This window comes from Loxodonta africana, chromosome 18 (assembly GCF_030014295.1).
Source record: "Loxodonta africana isolate mLoxAfr1 chromosome 18, mLoxAfr1.hap2, whole genome shotgun sequence".
NCBI classification, from domain to species: Eukaryota; Metazoa; Chordata; class Mammalia; order Proboscidea; family Elephantidae; genus Loxodonta; species Loxodonta africana.
Window position 1 is genome coordinate 53,350,935 of NC_087359.1, and position 23,062 is coordinate 53,373,996.

The 23,062-nt window shown below is 38.6% G+C and overlaps 2 protein-coding genes across 4 annotated transcripts in view; one reads left to right on the forward strand and one right to left on the reverse strand.

The window, feature by feature from the left end:
• CCT6B (chaperonin containing TCP1 subunit 6B) overlaps window positions 1–23,062 on the forward strand; it is a 54,628-nt gene that overhangs the window by 13,011 nt on the left and 18,555 nt on the right. Inside the window, exons 1-7 of one of the 3 annotated variants that reach the window (XM_023553475.2) lie at window positions 5,206–5,507; window positions 9,059–9,122; window positions 9,673–9,807; window positions 12,906–13,079; window positions 14,872–14,975; window positions 21,652–21,762; window positions 21,906–22,065. In XM_023553475.2, coding sequence (XP_023409243.2) covers window positions 5,371–5,507; window positions 9,059–9,122; window positions 9,673–9,807; window positions 12,906–13,079; window positions 14,872–14,975; window positions 21,652–21,762; window positions 21,906–22,065 — 885 coding nt within the window. In that variant the 5' untranslated portion in view covers window positions 5,206–5,370. Of the gene's footprint in view, window positions 1–5,205; window positions 5,508–9,058; window positions 9,123–9,672; window positions 9,808–12,905; window positions 13,080–14,871; window positions 14,976–21,651; window positions 21,763–21,905; window positions 22,066–23,062 lie in introns of those variants that run through there. The other 2 variants (XM_064271417.1, XM_064271416.1) reach the window with 2 other exon arrangements.
• Window positions 3,772–5,188, reverse strand: ZNF830 (zinc finger protein 830). Its single transcript, XM_010594230.3, has one exon. The coding sequence runs from the start codon at window positions 5,186–5,188 to the stop codon at window positions 4,073–4,075; it is 1,116 nt and encodes a 371-aa protein (XP_010592532.1). The 3' UTR covers window positions 3,772–4,072.

Consider the following 23,062-nt stretch of genomic DNA (forward strand, 5'->3'; position numbering starts at 1 on the left):
TGAGAACTGGGACATAGAGACTAAAGGGTTAGAGTGTAAAAGATGAGGTTAAGAGTGGTAGGTCTCAAAGTAGGGGCCCAAGGATCACATTCAGCCCACACTGTGTCTGAGATTTCACTAAAAACATAAAAACGGTTTTGATTTGCAACATCTCTTGAAATTAAAGAAAACTCAATCATGCCAGGCCGCTATTCCTGAATGTCAACTGATCTCAACATACAGCAGTTATGCTTTCCTACCCTTTAACAGGGGCTTGTGGTCATTAGTTCATAGTAGTAGATATATGAATTAGCAGCCCCTGAATGCCATGTAGGCTTAATAGGGGCTTGGATTATTTCTTTTTTTTTCTAAACATGATAGAAGCATATAATGGAGAGTTTTAAGGCTCAGAGTAGCTTGATGTAAATTTTCAAAAGATCACTCTGGATTCTTGTTGATAATAGATTGTGGCTGGGATCAGGGGACTAGGCAACAATGAGTGCTGGTGGCTAGGACACAGAAAGAACTGGACAGATTCTAGGCACATTTTAAGGCAGAACTGACAGGACTTAACTGATGCATTAGGTATGCAAGAAAAAAAGGCAACAGTAATAACAAACAATAATACACGACTGGATACATAGGCAGATATGTATGAATAGGTATGGGAGGGCACATGGGAGTACACCTATGTGCATGTATAGACACAGTTGGATATTTCTACATACATATTTGTATTGCTGCATGCATAGCCATATATACAATGGAACACAGTCAGGGAAACTACTTAGACATAACCAAATACTTTGTGGGACTGAGCTACTAGGCTTGAGGGCTGGGGATCATAGTCTTGGGGGTCATCTAGGTCAATTGGCATACTATAGCTCATAAAGTCAGTGCTCTACATCTTACTTTGGTGAGTAACATCTGGGGTCTTAAAAGCTTGCGAGCGGTCATCTAAGATACAACTATTGGTCTTTTCCCGTCCAGAGCAAAGGAGACTGAAGAAAACCAAAGACTCAAGGAAGCAATGAGTCCAAAGATCTAACGGCCTCATGAACCACAGCCTCCACCAGCCTAAGACCAGAACTAGATGGTGCCTGGCTACCACTACCAACTACTCTGACCAGGATCACAATAGAGGGTCCTGGACAGAGCAGGAGAAAAATGTAGAACAAAATCCAAATTCATAAAAAAGACCAGAATTACTGGTCTGATAGAGACTAGAGGAACCCCCAAGACTATGGCCCTAAGGAGTCATCCTTCTAACTTGGATCTGAAGCCACTCCCAGACATTACCTTTCAACCAAGTAACAGACAGGCCTAAAAAATAAACAATAATACCTGTGAGGAAAGTGCTTCTTAGAACAATCAACTCTATGAGACCAAAAGGGCAACATCTGCCCAAAAAGCAAAGACGAGAAGGCAGAAAGGGGCAGGAAAACGAGACGAATGGAAATGGGTAACTCAGGGTGGTAATGAAGAGAGTGATGACACACTGTAGGGGTTGCAACCAATATCATGGAACTCTTTGTGTATAAATTATTGAATGGGAAACTAATTTGCTCTATAAACCTTCACCTAAAGTGCAATAAAAGAAGTACAAAAAGTAAAATATCTGATTAATAATTTTTAAAAAATGACATTTTGAATGTTAATCTTTTAGATGAAATAAAACGCATTATTAAAATTAATGCCACATTTCTTTTTGCTTTTTAATGTGGCTACTCAAAAATTTTAAAGTACATATGTAGCTTGCATTTTATTTGAATGGACAGTGCTGCTCTAGATCATAAGCATAACCTCTTGGGCCAACGAGAACTGGGCCCACCATTCAAGGCTACTTTTGTAGTTTTTCACATTCTGAAATAATAAAGTGATGAATGATGGAAAATTCTGAGTGACTGTGGGTTCATACATTTGTGGCGGGCATGTCCTCTATGTCATCAAAGTTGCTATCACTAATCAGCTGATAGCTCAAGAAAGCAACAACTTTGTACTGAAGTCATAGGATAATTAATAATTTGTGACACAGAGCACCTGCTCAGTGTTAGATGACTTCTTTCAGTCACCTACACTAAAAAAACCTTAGAGCTCATCTTTATTCCTCCTGTTCTTTTATTTCTCATCTATCACTAAAATGTCAGCTCTTCCTGTGAAATTCTATCTATTCCTTTTCTCCCAATCCATACCCAATCAAAGCCTTTTGAAACACTAGTTTCTGACTAGTCTCCCTGCTGTCTTCTCCCCTTCCCGTGTTCATTCCATTCTATATACTGCACCTAGAATAAACTTCCATTTCTCTGCAGATTTCCTCAAAAACCTCCAGTTTTTTCCATAGTGCCTGCAGGAGAAATTCTTTCACCTAATGCTCAAGGCATTCCATACCTTATCTCTTGGTACTTCCTTCCGTAAAACCTGGCTTTATCCGAACTAGGCTGAGTTAACATATGTAAAGCCCACAGAACCTTGTCTGGCTCAGAGTAAGAGCTATATATGCCTTAGCTATTATTATTACTGCTCACTGTTCTTTGAATATGTTCTATGTATTTCTATCCCTGGAACACTGCTGATTCCTTTTTCCTATCTGAATACTTTTATCTCCAAAGGGAGGGTAATTTAAACTATCAATGGCCAGCACAAGTCAATTGTTACTGCTAGGAAAACAACTTAAATATCCTTCCTATAATAGATAGAACCTTTAATTCTGAACCATAATTTACTGCAAAACGTAGTAAAACTTAAGACTGGATAAACTATAAATAAAAGGCAATATCTCTTTTATACAAGACAGCAAAATTATGGAATATGTTATTTAAGGAAAAAGCAAAACCTGCAAAAATATAAGTGGGTTCTGGATTTAGGGCAGTGGTTCTCCAACTTTGGTGTATTTAATAACCTACGGAGGTCATTATGAATCGGAACTGACTTGACGGCAACTGGTTTAGGGAGCTTTTTAAGGGTAGGACTCAGGCACACTGGACAAAAAACAAAAACACATAAACACACATAAACCAAAAACCACACCCACTGCCATCGAGTCGACTCCAACTCATAGCGATCCTATAGGACAGAGTAGAACTGCCCCATAGGGTTTCCAAGGAGTGGCTGGTGGATTCGAATTGCCGACCTGTTGGTTAACAGCTGAGCTTTTAACCACTGTGCCATCAGGGCTCCATCTAAGGGTAGAATTCAGGCACGTTAAACACACACGCACACACCACACACACACCACACACACACACAGCCCTGGCTGACACAGTGGTTGAGAGCTATGCTTGCCAACTAAAAGGCTGGCAGTTCAAATCCACCAGCCACTCTCCTTGGAAGTCCTATGGGCCATTTCTACTCCGTCCTATAGGGTCACTGTGAGTTGGAATTGAATCGATGGCAACAGGTTTTTTTTAATATAAAGAAAAAAAGTATATTTTATATATATGCATATTATATATATGTATATTTTAGATTTCAAAGGTGATTCTCACGTGCACCTACATCTGAGAATTATTGGGGTAGTCAAGAGAAACTCTGAGTTTGAGGAGGGTGATCGTGTTTGGCACATATTTTTCTCTATGTTCTTCTAAAGCATGTTTTTGAAAAAAGAAACAATACTCAGAGAACTGATTAACCCAGAATGACATGTGTTTATAAGCAATGTTCTAAAAAACAAAACACCACTTGAGTATGAATTAGGAGTCAGAAAGAGCCATATACATCCCAAATAGCACATTCATACGTACCTAAAAACATGTCTGTTGGGCTCACTTATATTAATTCAAAATTTCAAAACAGTTACTTAAGTAAATATATATATTTAGCTATGTGCAATATTTACAGCTTACAGATTTTACAGCTCAAAGTCATACATTTAAACCTGTAAATGTGTGAAAAACTTCAAAAACTTGAAGAACAACTTTACCTCAAAAGTATTTTACACCGGTTTTCCAAAGTGCTGTCCCTCACAGGCTCTTTTTATTTCAATAAGCGGGTTAGGCAGACAAGCCTCTAGCCATGGAGTAACCGAGATCACACCAAGAGACAGTGTCTTCCATATAAACGTAGAGGCCGTTAAAAATCTTGGGTCCTTGGAACCCTATAACAAAGCCCCTTTCACCCTCCAATCCTGAGACAACAGGTCCTGCAGTTCCCCCTCATCGTCGCTGTCAACATTCTCCTCTTCCTTTTTCTGCAGTTCTTTTATGGTCAGAACTGCTTTAAGCTTGTGTTTTATTTCATCCTGGCGATTCCGCAGCTTTTCCACCCGACGGTAACACTCTATCTGCTCATCGATTTCCCCAATCTGCCGGTCCAACCGTCCCTCCTCGTCCTCTTCAGCCACTATGGCTTCAGAAATAGTGTTGACCTGCCTCATGGCTTTTTGAAATTCGTCCCACTCTTTGTCCATCTGATCCTTTGGGGCATCAACCTTTCGTACCCTCGCATCTACTTCGGGGTCGTCAAAAAAACCTTCCGGTAGTGCTTCCGCAGTGTTTTCTCTCCTTTCCACCACTTTTTCATGTATTTCTGCTTTCTCGATTGACCCTGAATGAGGGATTAAGGGGGCCTTGGGAGGATTTGTATCAAAGAAATCGTTTGGCAGCACACTACTTGTTGCCTCCCGCGAGGAGGGCAGTGAGTGTTCCTTGCCCTGTGCGTCCGGCGGCACCCTGGTAGCGTCCTCCTTTTTTCCTTCTGCTCCCTCCTCTTCCCCTTCGTCCTCTTCTTCATCCTCATAATCAGGGAGTAAACCGAGTCTTAAAGCCTTACTGGCGGTTGCTTTAGTGGACTCCTTTCCTGTTTTATCAAAGTTCGTGGGCAAAGCAGATGTGGACGGCTGTACCTGAAGCACCGTGGAGGCCTTTGCTCTCTTGGCATCTTGGCTCTCTGCGTCCGGCGCCTTCCTCTTGGCGGACAGAGGCTCTGCACTGGTGGACAATCCCTGGGTGGCTTCCTTCGCGCCTTTCAGCTCAGCCACTTTCTCTCGGTGCTGCTTTCCCAGGACGTGAGTCTGCCACAGAAGCTCGCTCTTAACCGAGGTGTTACACAGGGCACAACTCAGCTGCCCTAAACGGTTGTATTTTGCGAATGGAGATTCTATCCGTTTCCGATTGGTGCTCAAACGTTGCTTCTCCTTCATTAACCGCCGCAGTTCGTCCTGATTCACCACTCGCTTCCCTGACGAAGTACGAGACGGGGCGGAGGACGCCATTTTTGCGACCCGACCCAAGGCGGCTCTGACGTCCGTCCCAGCGATGTTTTCACAACGTCATTTCCTGTCCTGGCGGTGATTGGCTGAGGCTCAGAAGAGGGCGGTGCGGCGCCGGAGTTATTCTCAGAATCGTGTTCGAGGCGGTTTTTGCCGGCTGTGTTGTTGCCTGGATTGCTCGCCCTATGGCTGCAGTCAAGGCCCTAAACTCCAAGGCCGAGGTGGCGCGGGCCCAAGCAGCTTTGGCCGTCAATATATGCGCCGCCCGAGGGCTGCAGGATGTGCTGCGGACCAACTTGGGGCCTAAGGGCACGATGAAAATGTGAGGCGGCGGTTGGAGCGGCGGTTACGGCGCTGGGGGTTGTTGGGTGTCCGGGCGTGCCCTGAGACGGACATTCCGCGAAGAGAATGGGGCGATGGGGACACACCTGTGGGCTGGTTTTCTCTCGTTCTCATTCCTGTCCTGAGGTCCTCTCCAGCCCGACGGGGGAGGAGCAGGAGAGCCTCCTGAGGAAAGGGTCTCAGGAGTGAATCTGTGGAAACCCTCCCTTCCCCGCCAGCTTTTCACTGTGATGTTCATATGCGCCTAGAAAGTCAGTTCATGTAGTGTCTCATTAGTAACGTAAGCTATTTAACTTCCTTGGTTTTTGAGGCTACATGCCCTTAGTCTGTAAATTCGACAGATATTCTGGGTTTGGCAGTGGCTTTGGAGCCTGACAGGCATAGGTTCAAATTCAAGTTCCGTAACCTTCTAGCAGTGACTCCTTGGGCATGTTACTTGGTCGCTCTGTGCCTACGGGTCTTCATATTCATAATTTCGGCATATATTTATTTAGTGAGGGAAAAAGAAGGATGAGGGGAAATGGGTGTAAGAAGGGAGATACATCTTCAGAGGAATAAACTAATAACTGTAAATGTAACTCTGCTAGATACTGGAAACACAAATGACCAAGATAGCATTTCTATTCTTGAGATACGGTAGGGGGAGACAGATGTGCCAATAATTTATATCTCTGTCTCTGTGGTTGTATTGAGAAAAGTGACTACTGGTGTAAAAAGGAAAAGCCTGTCAAATAACAGATGATGTTTGATCAGAGTCTCGAAAGAAGAATAAGGGTTCACCAGTTGGAGAAGGGAGGAAGATCCTAGGTAGGGCAACTTCAGGAGGAAGAAAGCCCAAAGGTGTAAATCCAGTAGAAACAAAAAGCATGATATATTGGGGGAATCACAGGATTTGCTTTCGGGAAAGTGGTAGATGAGGCAGGAGAGATAACAGAAGCCAGATTGGGAAAAGTCAAGTATGTTGTTGTTGTTGTTAGGTGCCGCCGAGTCGGTTGTGACTCGTAGTGACCCTGTGCACAACAGAACGAAGCACTGCCCAGTCCTGAGCCATCCTTACAGTCATTGTTATGCTTGAGCTCATTGTTGCGGCCACTGTGTCAATCCACCTCATTGAGGGTCTCCCTCTTTTCCACTGACCCTGTACTCTGCCAAGCATGATGTCCTTCTCCAGGGACTAATCCCTCCTGACAACATGTCCAAAGTATGTAAGACGCAGTCTCGCCATCCTTGCCTCTGAGGAGCATTCTGGCTGTACTTCTTCTAAGATAGATTTGTTTGTTCTTTTGGCAGTCCATGGTATATTGAATATTGTTCTCCAACACCACAATGCAGAGGTGTCAGTTCTTCGGTCTTCCTTATTCATTGTCCAGCTTTCACATGCATATGATGCAATTGAAAATACCATGGCTTGGGTCAGGCGCACCTTAGTCTTCAAGGTGACATCTTTGCTCTTCAACACTTTAAAGAAGTCCTTTGCAGCAGATTTATCCAATGCAATGCATCTTTTGATTTCTTGACTGCTGCTTCCATGGCTGTTGATTGTGGATCCAAGTAAAAAATCCTTGACAACTTCAGTCTTTTCTCTGTTTATCATGATGTTGCTCATTGGTCCAGTTGTGAGGATTTTTGTTTTCTTTACGTTGAGGTGTAATCCATACTGAAGGCTGCGGTCTTTGATCTTCATTAGTAAGTGCTTCAAATCCTCTTCACTTTCAGCAAGCAAGGTTGTGTCATCTGCATAACACGGGTTGTTAATGAGTCTTCCTCCAATCCTGATGCCCCATTCTTCATATAGTCCAGCTTCTCGTATTATTTGCTCAGCATAGATATTGAACAGGTATGGTGAAAAAATACAACACTGACACACACCTTTCCTGTCTTTAAACCAATCAGTATCCCCCTGTTCTGTCCGAACAACTGCCTCTTGATTTATGTAAAGGTTCCTCATGAGCACAATTAAGTGTTCTGAAATTCCCATTCTTCGCAGTGTTATCCATAATTCGTTATGATCCACACAGTCGAATGCCTTTGCATAGTCAATAAAACACAGGTAAACATCCTGGTCTTCTCTGCTTTCATCCAGGATCCATCTGACATCAACAATGATATCCCTGGTTCCACATCCTCTTCTGAAACCAGTCTGAATTTCTGGCAGTTCCCTGTCGATATACTGCTGCAGCCATTTTTGAATGATCTTCAGCAAAATTTTGCTTGTGTGTGATATTAATGATATTGTTCTATAATTTCCACATTCGGTTGGATCACCTTCCTTGGGAATAGGCATAAATATGGATCTCTTCCAGTCAGTTGGCCAGGACGCTGTCTTCCATATTTCTTGGCATAGGTGAGTGAGCACCACCAGCACTGCATCCATGTGTTGAAACATCTCAATTGATAATTCCATCAATTCCTGGAGCCTTGTTTTTCACCAATGGCTTCAGAGCAGCTTGGACTTCTTCCTTTAGTACCATCAGTTCCTGATTATATGCCACCTCTTGAAATGGTTGAACATCAACTAATTCTTTTTGGTATAATGACTGTGTATTCCTTCCATCTTCTTTTGATGCTTCCTGCATCGTTTACTATTTTCCCCATAGAATCCTTTACTATTGCAACTTGAGGCTTGAATTTTTTCTTCAGTTCTTTAAGCTTAAGAAACGCCGAGCGTGTTCTTCTCTTTTGGTTTTCCATCTCCGGCTCTTTGCACATGTCATTATCATACTTTACTTTGTCTTCTCGAGACACCCTTTGAAATCTTCAGTTCTTTTACTTCATCAATTTTTCCTCTTGCTTTAGCTGCTCGACGTTTTCTAGGGCAGGTTTCAGAGTCTCCCCTGACATCCATCTTGGTACAGACACGTGGGGGAAGTCAAGTATGTTATTGCCAAATAGTTTGGATTTTACTTTGAAGGTGATGGAGAACATGACATCATGGAAGGATATTTGATTAGGGACCTGACTGCATAACACTGCATATTAGAGAGATAAATGTAGTGTGGAGGGTGATTTCAAATTCAGAGATATCAGGAGAATGTCTAAGTAGTCCAGGGTAGAAATGATGATTACGGTGGAGATGGAGAGGATGGAGTAGATTCAAGAGATAGTTAGGTTGTCGAATTGACAGAATTTGGTGATCTATTAAATATGAGGGATGAGGGAACCTAAGTTGAGTAACAGAGTAAATGATAACATTGGCCAAAATAGAAAACCTGCAAGAGATTTGCAAATTTGTGGCTTGTAGACTTCCAAGTACTTTCAGTACTTTTCTTTGAACACGCACTGTTAATAGCCCATCAACTGTTCTTTAAACTTGTAAATCATCCACTTGGAATGAAATAGCCATAGCAGTCCATCTGGAGAGAAATGATTCTGTGGGCTGCAAATGGCGGTAACTACTATGGTGCCCACTGTGGTACGATGGATGTTTTCCAAGCTCAGTTTCCTATGTTAAGGACATATGGTGATAAGCATTGGGGGTGCCTTTTTGACTCTTGCCACGTGAGGTTAATAAAATCACTGTTCTCTGGACAGGCTTGTTTCTGGAACAGGTGACATCAAACTCACCAAAGATGGCAATGTGCTGCTCCATGAGATGGTAAGCTGACGCTGCTGACTTTTAATAAACCTTAATTAAGAACATAGTATAACTTACATGTTTTTAAACCAAGGTTGTCAGCCAAATACTGCAGTCTTCAGATACACTCATTAGATTAAACCTCAGTGAAAAAAAAGTCTGTTGGCTGTTTTCAGATCTTTGTATAGTCTAAGTAATAGCTTAGGGATACTTCCAAATTAATAATGTCATTTAAAGGCACTGCATTGTATTCTTTGTGGTCATGGGAAAATAAAATCCTCAATTTTAGTAAATATATTCATCTTTGAGATTGAAAGATTTAATTGTATTTTGAAAATGTCATTGCATTCTGAAGCAAAGACTCCTAAAAATGTTCAAACCTCATTAGTTCTCAATTTTTAAACTTTGGACTTGACATTTAGTGAGTATCAATAATATAAAACTTGGAAACTTGCAGAATGAAACTTATTTCATTTCTTAATTTTACTGTTGACTCCTAGGTTATCTTATTTTTGGTAGACTGCTTTATCACATCCTTTCTCTTTTTTAAGCTGTTGTTTACTTTTTCCAGCAAATTCAACACCCAACAGCTTCCTTGATAGCAAAAGTAGCAACAGCCCAGGATGACATTACAGGAGATGGCACTACTTCAAATGTGCTGATTATTGGAGAGTTGCTAAAACAAGCTGATCTTTACATTTCTGAGGTATTAGAATTTCACAGAATTTACTCTGATTTAGTACTTTATTTTGAGTGGGAAGTTATTTGTTTACTAGTAAAATGGTTTATTTTAGGGGGTGAAAGTTAATTTGAATCAAGATATTCTTGGACAGTTACAAATAGAAAAAATAATGAACTTTTTTTTTTTAAACCAAACTAATGCCTTTTATTGGAATTATATCTCTTTTAAAAATGAAATATTGGAGACATATAAAAAGGCAAAAAAAATATATTCATGTATCCGTGACTAGCCTAAGAAAGAAAACATTACTGAAAAGCTGAAACCAAATCGTATACCTTTTAAAAAAAAACTGGAGAAAACTCTTGAAGGTTTTGCACATTGTAAATTTACCTACCTTCCTAGTTTTACTTTCCTTTATAAACCATCTCCTCTAGCCAGACTCCTGCACTCACTAGCCTCTGAAATCGCTATGTACGTTTTTACCTCTGTGCCTTTGTTCATTCAGTCTATATTTTTTTGGCATTACTTATCTCTCTTTTCCAAGTAAGTACTTGCATTTTTCCTCTTTTCCAAGAATCTTTTCAGCAGAGCATTACCTAGTCAAATTACTAAAGTTATTATTTCTTTGTGTTTCACTTAGTATTGGGAGTTGTATATTAATTCAGTACCTGCTACTTATATCAGTTAGGATGTTTTTGGCTGTAAGTAGTAGAAGCTTGGATCTCACTTGAACAGTAAGGATATTTTTATCTCCCATAACAGAACATACAGAGATAAGGCAGGCTCCAGGGTTGGTTGATTAAAAAATTTAATCAGTTATTTAATGCCCATATCCTTTCTATCTCTTAGCTTTTCTACTCACAATGCTCTTTCATCTTAAGGCTTATTACCATCATGAAAGTAAGATTGCTAGAGGAAATCAGAACTACTTGCTTCCCTTAGTATAACACCCAACAGGAGAGGGAAAGAGAAAACTATTCAACTGACTCTGAAATAGAAATCCTTTAGTATGATTGGACCAATTTTGCTCTTATGCCCATCCCAAACCAGTAGCACTTTTTAGGAGAATTGACTTAGGCTAATCAGGATCTACTTCTTGAGCTGTGGGTAGGCTTCTTCTGAAGGACAGAAGAGAGACAGAAAGCTAAACAAAATTATGGGGTTGGGTTAGAAATAAAGGTGTTGGGGGGGGAGGGGAGATGCTGACAAACATCAACATAATTACGAAACAGTGACAGTACAGTGATAGAGCTAGGCACAGATTATGATAGAAACACCGAGGTGGGGGCAGATGTCCTAAACTAGCCTGAGGTAGTGAGGAAGAGCTTTCTGGAGGAAGCAAGGCCTGAGCTAAGTCTTCAGGGTGAGTAGGAGTGAGCCTGATGAAAGTGAATGGCATTCCAGGCAGAAGGAACAACATGAGCAAAGGCACAGAGGAGCATCTGGTATGAGCTATGAACAGTTTGGTGTTGCTGGTGTTTAAACTGATGTGGACAGTAGTGGAGAAGAGGCTGGGGGAGTAGGTGGTAGGGCCAGATCTCGGAGGACAGACATACAGTATTATCAATCAAGAAGCTTATGCTTTATCCCATGGGTGTTAGGGAACAAACAGATTGATGAGAGGTATGGTCAGATGGGCATTTTAAATATTTGGTATTTGGGGGCAGTTTTAAGGGAGTCGAAACTGGAGGTTCTTATAGTAGTCCAGATGAGAGACTGTGGAGTCATAAATTGAGGAAATTGTTTGAAAATGGTTAATAACACAGGCTTTGGACTGAGGCATTGTAGGTTTAAATCTTAGCTCCATGTCTTACTAGTATGGTAATCTAAGGCAAATTACATTATCCCTTTAAACCTGTGTTTCCTCATCTGTAAAATAGGAAATAATAATAACACCCACTTCACAGTGTTTCTGAGAGGACCAAATTAAATAATGTATGTGAAGCACTGAATAGTGCCGGGCACAAATGCTGAAAAAATGTCAACTTTTAAAAAATTATTATTGGGCTGATGAAAAGGAATGGAGGGAAGGAATGAATTAGACCTAGTGCCAGCTGTCAAAAAGTTTATTATTTTGCAGGATAAACAATACAGTTTATAAACAGTTTTCTTATGTCCTATTTGAGACCTACATCAAGGTTGCGAGAATATTACAGAGAATTCCTATATTTTTTTTCACTCAGATTCCCCATCTCTCTCTGTCATATATGTGCCTAGCTCTCTGTCTTCCATATATACATCTTAAATACATTGCAGACATGAGGATCTGAATATTTCAGAGTATAATTCTTAAAATCAAGGAATTGTCTTATAGGACCAAGGTAGAATTACCAAAACAAGTAAATTAATATTAATATTGACACATTGATACAGTGCAATTATCTATCTGCAGATTAAATTCAGATTTCGCCACTTGTCCCTAAAATGTTTCTTACAGCAAAAGAAAATCTAGGCTCATGCATTGTATTCAGTTGTCATGTCCCTTTAATCTCCTTCAAGCTGGAATAGTTTCTGAGCCTTTCTTTGTATTTCACAACATGGCCCCTTTTAGAGTGTACGCCGCTTATTTTGTAGAAAAGTCTCTCAATTTGGATTTGTCTGGTTCCTCTTGATTAGACTGAGGTTATAAACTTTCAGCAGGAGTATCACAGTGGTGGTGGTGTGTTCTTCTTAGTGCCTCATATCAGGAGCCACATGAAGTCTGTTTGTCCCATTACTGTGATGTTAACTTTGATGACTTGGTTAAGGTGGTTCGTGTCGGCCAGCTTTCTGCAAGTCAGTGCTGGTTTTTTCCCTCTACATTGAAAGGAGTCTTTTTTTCTTTTGTGCCCATTCAGAAGGGCACTGCACGACAGTGTAGTCATAATTTTCAGAAAAAAAGACTTATAAAACTATAAAGTTTTTTTTTTTAATTAGATTTTCAACTTTTCTATAAGTCAGATCGCTTCAAATATGATACGCTGAAAAAGGGGCTTTTATAAATTACATACATACACTTATATTTTAGTGGCATTGATATGGGTAATAGTATGCTTTTGGACATACATATTAATAGAAAAAGATAATGACTTTGACTTTGGATGACTTACTTTATAATTTATAGTTTTATGTTGATATAATAGGGCCTGCACCCTAGAATAATAACTGAAGGATTTGAAGCTGCAAAGACAAAAGCACTTGAAGTTTTGGAGGAAGTTAAAATAAAAAAGGAGATGAAAAGAGAAATCCTCTTAGATGTGGCTAGAACATCTTTACGAACTAAAGTTCACGCAGAGCTGGCTGACGTGTTAACAGAGGTATGCGATTAAACTTTTGAATTCAGAGAGTGTAGCCTGACACGTGGTAATGCTTTTCTTTTTTCCTGTAAGATAATTAAGAATTGCATGCAGTTCTTTTGAACTTAAAATATGGGGACAAATATTTACAGACTTACCTATAGACTAGATTTGATCGGTCAAGATGGTATTTGCTCTGTTTTTCTAAAGTGTCATAAAGTCAGAGAAGTTTTTCCGAGGCAACATAATATTGGGTTTTAAACTCCTCGAAAGTTTGGGGGGGCTTGACTGCCTGCGGATCATCTCTTGTGGATGCTGTTGCGATGCTACGCTGGTCTCTGTAAACTTGAGGTCCGTGTTTTAATTTGAGCTGACACACGGGGAAGTTGTTTTGGCAGTATGCCTTGTAGTTAAGATTACCACTTTAATGAAGCATAGTCGCTGTGATAGAAAAGATTCACATTTGGGAAATGCATTGTTGTTTTGTTCACTTTTAAAGGCAGAATTTATGTGATATAAGGACAAGGTTGGCTTGATATTTTGGGAAGGCTTTTATCATGTGGCTATGGTTTGATAATATTATCGCTCTTCAGTGTTGCAGTTTCTGACACTTGAATATATCAGTTATCAGGAATGATCAGTTCATAACAACAAAATTCACAACAGATTGACATACAAATCAGAATACCATCTTATTCATTTACTTCATGAAGTATAAATGTCAAAGGGACTGGAACACCTGAGCTGCTTCTGGTTAATTCTTACCAATAGGAAAGCCTACTTGGAAAATCAGATTAAGATCATGCAGTTTGTTGCTGAGTAGAGCCAGGAAAAAAACTGTGATAATTTACTGCACTTTCTGCTGTTGGGAGTACGTATGTATCAAGTGGCCTGGAGTCCTCATGATTAGGGCGCCCATTCTCTCAAAGCTGTAGAAACACTTGCTATTCTAACAATCCAGATGGCCTTTTTCATTATTCCCTATTAGGCACCAAAGCCAAATACTGTGTTACCTCAGGTAAACTTTTCTAAGGTATATCTATGTCTATACATACATATAGATATTTTGTTTTATTTATAATTTAGCGTGGTTATACCCTAGCACTTAATTTCTGTAGTCAGTTACTTTCATGTTATCTTCTGAGCAAAGCAATAGAATTTGTTGTGCTATGCATCTCAAATTGCATATCCCTGAAGATACACGGCAGAATAAATAAGACAGCTTTCTGGAGTGTCAGTTTTATTTTAGGACTTTGGGCAAAAACATTTTCACATTAAAACAGATATATATATATATATATTTATGGCGTGACATGGAAATTTCTCATTATAAAACACGAGACTTAAATTTTCATATAGTTACAGCCAGCAAATTTGAGCTCTTCCCTTAGATTACACTTTCTCCTTTCCTGTTAAGGTGTTCTTTGGTGGAACAGTTTGAATAGTGTTGTTGTAGTATAAAGAGCAGTGGGTTGCCAGTTTAAAAGACCTCAATTCTAGTCCTGGCTCTGCTCCTAGCTGTTAAACCTTGTTTTAAGCCCTTAAAATTGTATCTCAGTTTACTTATCTATAAAATAAAGGGGTTGGATCTGATGATGTCTGAAGTTCCTATTGCCTCTAAAGTATCCATTGCCATTGATCATCATTAGTGTCCATAACAAAGCAGCAATTTTTTCCTTGCCCTGTGTTTTGTAGAATAGTATACGGTTTTTTGGAGCCTGAAGCCCTTTACTGCTTAGTCTGGTGATGGATTACTTGGGCCAGTAGTTTAGTAGCCGGAATAATTTACTCTTCTCATTCACTTCTCTTTCAGGCTGTGGTGGATTCTGTTTTGGCTGTGAGAAGACCGGGTTACCCTATTGACCTCTTCATGGTAGAAATCATGGAGATGAAGCATAAATCAGAAACAGATACAACGTAAATTACATAAAATTTAAAAATATCTAGATTTTGGAATATTTGGTTATTTTCAGATATTCCTTCATTAATTACTTTCATTCAACCTCCATCGACATTTATTGCATTCAGCATGTATTGATTGGGTACTTACCATGAGCCAGGGACTGTTCTTGATGCAGGGAATGAAAAGTAAACAAAACTGTTTCCCCAAGGAGCTTACGTTTCTAATGGGGAGAGAGAGATGGAAAACAAACAAATAAATGTTGGTAAATGCTGTGAGGAGGCTAGAGAGATAGAGTGTGAGCATGAGTGATTTTATAGTGGTTAGGGAAGGCCACTCTAATGAGAAATTAGAAAGCTAAGGAGGTCTCCGAAGAAATGAGGGAGCTATCCATGTGAATGTCTGGAAGAAGAGTGTTCTAAGCAGAGGGAGTAACAGTTGAAAAGACCCTGAAAGTGTACCGGGAGCACAGTAAGAGGAAAAAGTTGTAGGAGACGAGGTCAAGATGTAAGAGGGCCCAGAATATGTAGCACCTTGTTGATTTTGGATTTCGCTTTGTTTAAACTTTTTATTATGGAATACTCCAAAGATATATAAAAGTAGAATAAAATAGTGAACCTTCATGTATCTGTCACCCATGTTCATCAGTTTTCAATATATGGTCAATTTTATTTCATCTAAACCTCTTCCTTTGTTCCCCTACCCCACCCTGCTGCCAGACCTAGATTATTTTGAAGCAAATCCAGACATCGTATTTCTCCTATAAATACTTCAGGTCTATGAAATATCAGACCTTCTTTTTTACCTAACATATCCACAAGACATTATCCCATCTAAAAATTAATAATTATTTCATAGCATCACATATACAATAAGTATTCCAGTTTCAACCATCGTCTCATAATTTTGTTGTTGTTAGTTTTGTTCGAATCAGGATCTAAACACAGTCTACACATTGCATTTAGTTGATATGTCTCTTAAGTCTCTGTCAATCCATAGGTTCCCTCTTCCTTTTAGTGTTTTTTCCTTCCTATTCTTTTGAGGAAATTGGGTTGTTTGTGTGAAGATTTTTGATTACTTAAGCAATTTTCTTTAATGCTTATAGGACTAGTTAGGTTTTCTACTTATTTTTGAGTCATTTTGGTAAGTAATATTTTTCCAGGAATTTGTCCATTTTGCCTAAATTGCCAAAATTTTTGGCATAACGTGTTCATAAACATTCTCTTATATTTTTAATGTTTGCAGGATTTGTAATGATATCCACCCTTTCCCTGCTACTATTTGTACCTTCTCTGTTTTTGTTTTGATAAGTTTTGCCAGAGGTTTGTATGTTTGTTTTTTGTTTGGTAGTGTTCTTCTCTTTATTATTAAATTTCTTTTGGGGATTTTGGGGGGACTTTTTTATTTTTTTTTTGCAATGGCTACTTAGCTCATTAATTTTCAGCCATCTGATTTCATGATACAGCATTTAAGGCCTTAAATTGTCCTTAAAGTATTGTTTAGCGGCGTCTCTCAAGTTCTGGTAAGTAGTTTTATTCAGTTTAAGATATCTTCTAATTTTTATTTGAAATGTGTTTCTTAATTTCAAAATATATGGGAAATTTTCAGTTATTATTCTTTCCTGGTTTAATTACATTACGGTCAAAGAATATGCTGTGTGAGATTTTACTCCTTTGAAATTTGTCGGGACCTCTTTATGGCTTCATGTGTATTCAGTTTTTGTAAATGTTTTATGTACTTGAAAAAAATGCTGCAGTTGTTAGGTATAATTTTATATTATGTCCACTTGGATCAAGGGATCAAGTCTATTAACCCTATTTTTCAGACCTTCTGTTTCCTTATCGATGTTTTGACTGCTTTTTCCATCAATTACTGAGAGAGATGTGGTAATATCTTTCAGTATGATTGTGGACTTATTTATTTATAACAGCTTTGATTTACAAACTTTGGGGCTATGTTATGAACTGCATACAATTTTTTAAAGTATTGTATTTTCTTGGTGCATTGAAATTTTGTACCATGTTGAAGTAGCCATCATTTCTCTTTGCTTGCCAGAAAATGCCTTTATTTCCTCTTCATTCTTCGGTATCTTCCACTGTGTATAGAATACTAGGTTGGCGGTTAGTTTCTTTCAGCTCATTGAAGATGTCATCTCAGGCTTCCTTTAGAGGTAACATTTCTTTATTTGCCTTAGTGGTTTTAAGATTTTCTCTTTGTCTTTGGTAGTCTATACTTTTATTATGACGTGGCTAGGTGTGGATTTCTTTTTATTTATCCCACTTGGGATTTGCTGAGCTTCTCGAATCAGTGAATGATGTTTTTTCACGTGGTTCTGGAAAATTTCCATCTTCTGGTATTGTCTCTTTAAACACTGTTTCTGTCGCATCGTCTCACTTCTCCTCCTTCTGTTAAACGTACGCTTGATGTTTTTACTCTTGTCTTCCGTGTCTTGTTCCCTTTCTGTCTTTTTCCCTTTTGTATGACATCATGAATAATTTCTATTGCCCTATTTTGCTGTTCATGAATTCTCTCTTAAACAATGTCAAATCTACTAAACCAGTCTCTTAATTAAAAAAAAAAAAAAGCCTATTTAATGAGGGTATAATAAACACTGAAAACTGCACCTATTATAAGGGTACAGCTCAATGAATTTTCACAGTACGTTTATGTAACCAGTCCTCGTACAAGATACAGAACATTACCAGTACCTTAAATGCCCCTCATGTGCCCCTTTCAAGCATTATTCCCCCAGAGTAACCTGAATTTCTACAGCAGAGATTAATGTTACCTGTTTTTATACTTTTCTAAATGGAATTATACAGTAGGTACTCTTTTGTGTCTGACTTGTTTTCTTAAGTATTGTTTGTGAGATTCAACCATACTGTTGCATGTATTAGATAATTCATTCTCATTGCTGTTTAGCATTTTCTTGTGTTAATATACCATTATTTATTCATTCATTCTATTGATGGGGGTTTAGGTAGTTTTTAGTTTTTGGCCCTCAAATAGTGCTGCTGTAAACATTCTACTGCAAATCTTTTGTAAAATATATGGATGTATTTCTGTTGTTTTCCTTGAAATTTTAATGATGTGTGTATATGTCTTTATTGATTTATAAAAGCTGTATTTGGTTCTTTTGTGAATCTGCCGTGTCACTTTTTATGGTGTCCTTTCCCCTGCAGATCTTTTCAAACTTGCCTTTTATTTCTTTAACATGTAGCTCATGTCGGATAATTACAGTATCTAAAGTTTTGGTTTGTCTGTTTCTGGTGTCAATTTTTTTCTTTTGTTGTTGTTGAGAATATAGTCAGCAAAACATACACCAATTCAAGAGTTTCTACATGTACAATTCAGTGACATTGTTTGCATTCTTGGAGTTGCATAACCATTCTTACCCTTCTTTTCTGAGTTGTTCCTTCCCCATTAGCATAAACTCACTGCCTTCAAAGATTTCTATCTCATCTTTCAAGTTGGTGTTGTCAAATTTGATCCCCTATAGAGTCTATTGTTTTTTTTTTGCTGGCACTCACCCATCAGGCTTGATTTCCATGTGTGCCATTCATTGTGCTTGAAAAAGTATTTGTTGAAATAATTTGAGACCTAGGATGAAGCTATCTTTCTGGAGAAAGGATTTGAATTTCCGGCTGCAATGAGCTTAGGGATTATTTTAAATTAAATACACAGCTTGAGGGTTTTTTTTTTTACTATCCGGTTGATGTGAGTTCTGACTGTAAGACTGTGTGAGGGCTGGTTACTTGTGGTTCATCCTTTTGGTTTATACCTTAAGCATGTAGCCTTTGGGATCCCAGCTTAACGTAAAGAAGGTCTCTTATTAGACTCTCCAATGTGAACGAACCCTGGGTTTTTAATTCTGTCCCCTTGCGTTGGAACGTCATTGAAACCAAAGTTTAGATTTGCCTGGATTGTCAAATGACTTCAGGAGAAAAGTGCCTGTAGTTCTTTACTTCTTAGGGTTCCTGTGTTACTTTTATGTTTCATTTTTACTATCTTGTAGCTCTTTATTGTTTTTAAGATTTTTTTGTTTTTAACCCAGCATTTATATTTAGTAGGACAGTTGGTCCAGATAACCTAACCTGTCATTGCTGAGGGTAGCTAGTTCTTGATCTCTGTTTCTGAAGAATCTCGTGATTGTTATATGGAAAATAGGCTGTAGAACAGGTGGAGAGGTGGGAGAGGGGCTAGCAAAGGCAGAAGCAGGAGACTGGTTAGGAATGTGTTAGAGGTGAGAGATGAAAATGGTTTAGATCAGGGTATGCTTAGAAGGAAGGGGCAATTGGATTTGTTGATGGTTTAATGTAGAGTGTTACAGAAACAGAGGAGTCAGGATGTATCCTGGATTTTTTGCATGAGCGGCTGAAAAAGTGGAAGTACCATTTCTTAGGATGGAGAAGGCTGGGAGGAGCAGGTCTGGGGAAATAAATCAAGAATTCAGCTTTGGGCATGTTATGTTTGAGATGCCTATTAGACATCCCGTGGGATAGTGCGTAGAGAGGTAGATAGAGGTGCCTGGAGTTCAGAGTAGAGTCTGGGCTGAAGTATATGTTTGGGAGTCATAAGTGTATAAAGCCAAAAACAAACATACAAACGAATGAACAAACAAAAAGCCCTTTGCCACTGAGTCAATTCCAACTCATAGCGACCCTATAGGACCGAGTAGAGCCGCCCCATTTGGTTTCCAAGAAGTGGTGAAATCAGATTGCTGACCTTTTGATTAGCAGCTGAGCTCTTAACCACCACGCCTCCAGGGCTCCCATCAGTGTACAGATGACATTTAAAGTGTTAATGAGATCATCTGGGAAGTTAATATAGATAAAGAAGAAGTTTAAGGTTTGAGTTATGGGAACTCTAATGTTCAGAGTTTGAGAACATAAGAATTTAACAAAGGAGACTGAGAAGAGGTGGTCAGTGAGGTAAGAGGAAAACCAAGTGCAGGTAGTTCCCCAGAAGCCAAGAAAGGAAAACGTTTCAAGGAGAGAATGATCAACTAAGTCATATGCTGCTGATAATTTGAGTAAGTTGTTCTGAACTGAAAATTGACCATTAGACTTGGAAAACCTTAATTTTTATATTGGCTTTTAATGAGAGCCTGTAAAGAGGTGGGGATGAAAGTCAGATTGAAGGTGGGCTTTGCAAGAGAGAATGGGAAGGGAGGAAGTGGGAAAGCAAATGTAGACAAAATCAGAGAAACTTAAGTATAAAAGGGAGCTATAAAACTGGAGAAATGGGGCAGTAGCTAGAAGGGAATATGGGAATGGGATTGGGAGAAAAGAATTCTTTGTTTTTAAATATGGGAATTATTACAGCAAGTTTGTATGCTGATGAGAATGCTCTTGTAGGCAGGAAGAATTGACACGGAATAGGGGACAATGCAGGAGCAGAGAGGGAAAATGGAGTTCAGCACATGAGTGGAGAGAGTTAACAGATATGAGCATAGACAGCTCATCTGTAGTAATAGGCGGTTCAGGTTCAAGTCAGGTGGATTGGTGGGTACAGAGATGGGACAGTGTTTCTGTTTTCTTAAAGAAGCAAGGTCCTTTGCTGAGAGTTAGGAGGATGGAAGAGGTGTTACAGGCTTGAAGAGTGAAGAATATTGAGCATAGAGTTTGTTTCTTCCTAAATAAAATAGCTTCACATTCAACTAGGAGTTGGCATAATCTAGTTAGATTAAAATTTTGAAAACTTTGTTACTATGTTCAGCTATTTAAAAAAAAATATTTCTTCACTTTAATGTAAAACAAATATTGGTTATAAAAGATTCCTAAGTAGAAATAAGATTCCTTAAATGTGTTTATAGGAGCCTGGGTAGCATGGTGGTTTGTGATCGGCTGCTAACCTAAAGGTTGGGGTTTGAGCCCGCACAGGGGCTCTGAGGAGGAAAATCCTGGTGAACTGCTTCCATAACGATGACAGCCAAGAAAATCCTGTGTGTTCCACCATTTCTATTGTGTAACACATAGGACCACCACGAGTTCAAATAGAATCCACAGCAACGGGTGTAAATTTGCTTATATGAATTTTATAAAGTTATAAAAGCATTCAGTCTTGGAAGAACATTTAGAAAATGGGGAGAAAGAAAAAGAAAAAAAATCCCCTCTATTCCTACCACCCGCTCGTAACTGCACCCTCAGTTTCCTTCCCTTCTTTCCCTTTAAATGCCAAGGTGCTTATTTTTGAAAAAGAATACCTATAATTATGCTTTATATGCAATTTGCCATTCTGTGCTTATCAGCTGCCACTGTAAATATTTTTCCATGTTATCACACAGTTCATGACCGTCAGATAGCTGAGTCGTTATTTACTGAGCAGTGACCCATTGTTGGACATTTAGGCTAACAGTTTTTAGCTAGTCCCTATAATTATTTTGAACAGATGTTCCTAAGAAACCCATTGTGTGCCTATCTTTCATTACTTGGTCAGCTCTGTCCTATGTTTGGGCCTCGTAACTTAAGAGAATAATTCTGGGTTGACATTTTATTGTGACTTCACAATCATGCTGTGTTAAAGTAGATTCTCCTTCCTAATTTTATTAATTATGCATTAGGTTTAAAAGTTGGTGCAAGGAAACGATATGTGCCCTGGCAGTTTTGTTACAACTTTAGGAGTACAATTCTAATTTTATACAAAGTTTTAGAGTGTATATTCAAAGTAAGAAACACTACATATTTTTAATAGATTGATCAGAGGATTAGTTTTGGATCATGGTGTCCGTCATCCAGATATGAAGAAGCGTGTAGAAGATGCATTTATCCTTACTTGCAATGTATCACTAGAATATGAAAAAACGTACGTATGCCAGTTTCTCTTTATAATTTTGTGCGATATTTTTTTCTAAAAGTGTTCTTTTAATCTCCCTCCCAAGTGTTTGATGTAGACTCCATCTACCTGTTCCTCCTGCCTTTACTAGCTTGTTTTTATTAATCCTTTAGAGAGGTGAATTCTAGTTTCTTTTATAAGACTGCGGAAGAGAAAGAGAAGTTAGTAAAAGCTGAAAGAAAATTTATTGAAGATAGAGTGCAAAAAATAATAGACCTGAAAGAGAAAGTCTGTGGTCATTCCAACAAAGGATTTATTGTCATTAATCAGAAGGTGAGAAAAAAGTTTAGATTTTAATTATTTGTAAGTGTTCTTCAGTGTTTCTCAAAGTACAGTCTTAGACTCCTAAGACCTTCTCAGGGAGTCTGTGAGGTCAAAACAATTTTTGTAATATTAACAATAATGCCCTTTTCACTGTGTTGGCATTTGTACTGATGGTGTAAAAGCAATGGTGGGTAGAACTGCTGGTGCCTTGGAACAGATCAAACCAGTGATACCCAGCTGTACTGGTAGTTACTGCATTCTTTACTGCCACACCACTAGACACTTGGAGTTAAAAAAAAAAGTTTCATTTAAGAATGTCTTGATAAAGCAGTAAGAAGTATTAATTTTATTAAAATTTTGTTAAATATGCATCCTTTTATCATTGTGTGTAACACAATATGAAATATGCACAAAGCACTTTTGCTGCATACCAAAATATGATGGTTGTATTGAAGGAAAGCTCTGGTGTGGTTGTTTGAGTTGCAAGCTAAACTAGCCACTTTGTTCATGGAACTCCATTTTTACTTGAAAGAATGACTGACAGAAAAACTATGGTTATTTAGACTTGGGTGTTTGGTAGATTTTTTTTTAAAAAATGGAGAGATTCTGTCACTTCAAGGAAAATAACTGACATAATTTATTGCCGATTATAATATTTGAGCTTTCAAATGAAAATTAGTATTTTGGAAAACTCATATCTGCTACTATGAGCTTTATAGCTTCCCAGTACTTCAAAAACTTCCAATAATATCAGTGGTGGTATTAACAAATGTGATTATCTTTTTTGATACCGTATAACCATGAACTGTGTCAACATTTGGAAGCTCTGCCTGACTCTGTGAATCAGTATTTTCCAAATGACTAAACAAATGCATTATTTCATAGAAACCATACACAGATAAATAATCCACTCCCAAAGTGCAAGACACACTAATGGACTTTAATGTAAGAGAGTATGAAAAGTTATTGATATGGTTTCATATTCCGCATTGAAACTAACCATTAA

Excerpts from the sequence above, each read along its gene's own strand:
- ZNF830 (XM_010594230.3), bottom strand. The coding sequence starts at position 5,188 with ATGGCGTCCTCCGCCCCGTCTCGTACTTCGTCAGGGAAGCGAGTGGTG.